This window comes from Acanthamoeba castellanii (genome assembly GCF_000313135.1).
Source record: "Acanthamoeba castellanii str. Neff unplaced genomic scaffold scf7180000084638, whole genome shotgun sequence".
Taxonomy (NCBI): domain Eukaryota; phylum Discosea; order Longamoebia; family Acanthamoebidae; genus Acanthamoeba; species Acanthamoeba castellanii.
Genome location: NW_004457599.1, coordinates 1 through 2,962, shown reverse-complemented (window position 1 = coordinate 2,962; position 2,962 = coordinate 1). Strand labels below are relative to the sequence as shown.

At 58.5% G+C, this 2,962-nt stretch overlaps 2 protein-coding genes across 2 annotated transcripts; one reads left to right on the top strand and one right to left on the bottom strand.

Annotated features, from left to right (window-relative positions):
* Positions 1-43: 43 nt before the first annotated feature.
* Positions 44-1,542, top strand: ACA1_343140 (nitrilase, putative; the record flags this gene model as incomplete). The annotated part of the gene is made up of 8 exons (XM_004347192.1): positions 44-148; positions 258-381; positions 465-559; positions 618-711; positions 892-966; positions 1,054-1,148; positions 1,239-1,306; positions 1,398-1,542. 8 exons carry the CDS (start codon positions 44-46, stop codon positions 1,540-1,542), a joined length of 801 nt encoding a protein of 266 aa, XP_004347242.1.
* A 124-nt stretch (positions 1,543-1,666) lies between these two features.
* Positions 1,667-2,253, bottom strand: ACA1_343130 (uncharacterized protein; the record flags this gene model as incomplete). The annotated part of the gene is made up of 2 exons (XM_004347191.1): positions 1,667-2,074; positions 2,182-2,253. The coding sequence occupies 2 exons, from the start codon at positions 2,251-2,253 to the stop codon at positions 1,667-1,669; spliced, it is 480 nt and encodes a 159-aa protein (XP_004347241.1).
* Between the last annotated feature and the right edge of the window lie 709 nt (positions 2,254-2,962).

Here is a 2,962-nt window from a genome sequence, read left to right as displayed (position 1 = left end):
TGCAGCGATTTTATTTCTATTTTTTGCCAAGAAAGAGGAGAGCATGGCGGCTGCGGCGAAGAGGTTCAGGTTCGCAGGGCTGCAGCTGTTGGTGGGGGCGGACAAGGAGGCCAACCTTGCCCGTGCTCGCGACCTCATTGCACAGGCAGTGGCGAATGGAGCTCGACTCATCTCCCTTCCCTGTCGCCCCATCCACTCTAATCTGATGCTTTTGCATCTGCGGCTAACACAGATCGCGCTCACCTCAAGTCGTGCAGGAGTGCTTCAACTGCCCCTACTCGAACGACTCTTTCCCGACGTATGCAGAGGCAGTCCCAGGCGGGCCTTCGGCGGCCATGCTGCAAGAGGCTGCCCGCAAGCACTCTGTGTACCTCGTTGGCGGTGCGCTGCCTGTCCTCTTCTTTGAACACATAGCGAGGGCGTGGGGGGCTCATCTGCCACTCAACGCCTGTGCCACGACGCAGGCTCCATCCCCGAGCGTGAAGGCGATAAGTTGTACAATACGAGCGTCGTGTACGACCCGCAGGGAAACCTCATCGCCAAGCACCGAAAGGTGGTGGTCCCTCTCCCCGAAGCGCTTGCTCAAGCCTCCTCTCAACAATGAATCCTTCTTGCAGGTGCACCTCTTCGACATCAGCGTGCCGCCTGGCGAAGGAAGGCCCGGCATGACGTTCAAGTACGTCGCAATGCAATCGCTCTTTGCGCAACGTCGTGCGGCTCCTGTGCAGTCACTCACACCTTGCTTGTTCGCTGGGCAGGGAATCAGATACGCTTTCACCCGGAGGCGACATCACCTCCTTTACAACAGGAACCCATCACGTGGCTTTTCTTCAGCTCTACTCAAGGCTCAAGTTGTGCTGACCCCGTTCATTGCTACGTTACTTTGATCAGAGTGGTGTGATGTGGGTCTGGGCATTTGCTACGACATGCGCTTCCCCGAGATGGCGCAAGTGCTGACCAAGCGCGGTGCGCCTTCATTCTCGCGCTTCTCGAGTTGGTGCAGTTCGCATGATCGCCATACATGGCACTCACACTTTACTCCCCCCCCCCAAGGAGTGAAGCTCTTGGTCTATCCGGGAGCCTTTAACACCACCACTGGGCCGGCTCACTGGGAGCTGCTCCAGCGCGCGCGGGCCGTGGACAACCAGGTTTGTTTAAGCCCATCGCGCGCTCTTTCTCTCTCTTTCTCTCTTTCTCTCACTCACTCCGGCACCGTTTGCAGGTGTATGTCGCGACAGTGTCGCCCGCTCGCAATCCCTGATTCCAAGTACCAGGCCTGGGGACACTCGACGGTCGTTGATCCCTGGTACGTGCCAGCCTTGCGCCAGCAGGAGTACCAAGTGTCGGGCCGTCAACAACCTGACGTCGTCTGATGACAAATTAATCGTCTACCCCAGGGGAACGATCGTGGCCACCACCGAGCACGACGAAGCGATCACCTACGCCGACATCCACCTGGACAAAGTGGACGAGGTCAGGCAGATGATACCCGTCTCCCTGCAAAAGAGGCACGACCTCTACGAAGTCAAGGAGGTCCAGTGATCGCACACGAGGCCTCTCCCCTGCGTAGGCGACCACCGTCGTGTACGGCCGTGGCGATGTTGTTGCGATAACACGTTGTTTAACAAGGTTTGTATATACAGGCAGCAATGTGATCGATCATCAATCACCACAGCGAGGCCACAAGGCCGTGGATGGCGGCCAGCAGGGCCGAAGAGCCGCCCACGCGCGAGCCCGCGGGAGAGCACGACAGCGTGCCGCCGCCGTTCATGTAGGTGATGGAGCATCGATCGCACTCGGCCGACACTGCGCGGTCGATGGTCGACTCGCGATCGATCTGGACCGCGGCCGACTGGCAGTAGAGCTGGTTGCCGGCCTCGTCGGCGCTGTTGTACTCAACGTGCGAGCCGAAGAGCTTCAGGTTGGCCGACTCTATGTAGACGCCACCGCCGTAGTTGTCGCTCGTGCTGGCGCTGATGGTGCTGTTGTAGGCCTCGACGGCGTTGCTCTTGATCCACAGCGACCCGCCGTTCTTCGTGGCGTGGTTGCCGATGAACTTGATGTTGCGCAGCACCTTTAGAGCAAAGAGAATGTGTAAACACAGGTTTTACAAGATGAGGAAGATGAAGAAGATGAAGCAGACGATGTGCAAAAAAAAAGGTGGCAAAAGGAAGGGCGTACGGTGTAGGTGGAGGAGATGTGCATGCCGCCGCCGTTCTCGGCCTCGCAGTTGCGGATGGTGAAACCCTGCATGGTGAAGGTGCTCGACGAGACGATCAGGCCGGGACCCTGGCGCGCGCAGTTGATCACCGTCGTGGCCGGGTCGCCGCTCTCCGAGCGCAGCACTACGTTGGACGAGCCCACCGTCAGGTTGTAGTTGTTGGTGCCCGTGTAGGTCCCGCTCCGCACCACACTGGAAAAACGGATGGGCGAGGAATTTCGAAAAAAGGCGTCCAGCCAAAGCTTCTCGCTCCGGTTTGTCCCTGCAGGCGGGTCGAGGCGGTGCGACGAGGCCAAGGCGAGCAAGTTCCTGGAGAGGGAGCCGACAGTAAAAATCGAGACGTTGGAAGTGGAGCAGGACGGCGAGAGTGTGCATGAGGATAAGTTGAGAGAAACTCGTTGTTTTTGTTTGTGAAAGGTACAGCGCGAGTTGGTGGGTGTTGAGAGGGGAGGGGGATGATGGATGTGGAGTTGTTGGGCCAAGGGCGGGTGGAAGATAGGCTGACCGCAAAACGGCAGAGGCACGTCAGTGCACGGCACGCTGGAGAGCACGGGTGGCCCGCATAGAACCTTACTGCAAAGCCAAATAAATTAGAGATGTCGCACTGTGAGGCACTGTGGGTGGTACCAGTTATTCGTGGTAGCCAATGAAGATTGGCGTTGTGCTGACGGTCCACCGGGGCTTGTCCTCTATGATGAGGAACAGGCACGGGTGCCTGCTATCGGGCTCCCCGTTCTCGTC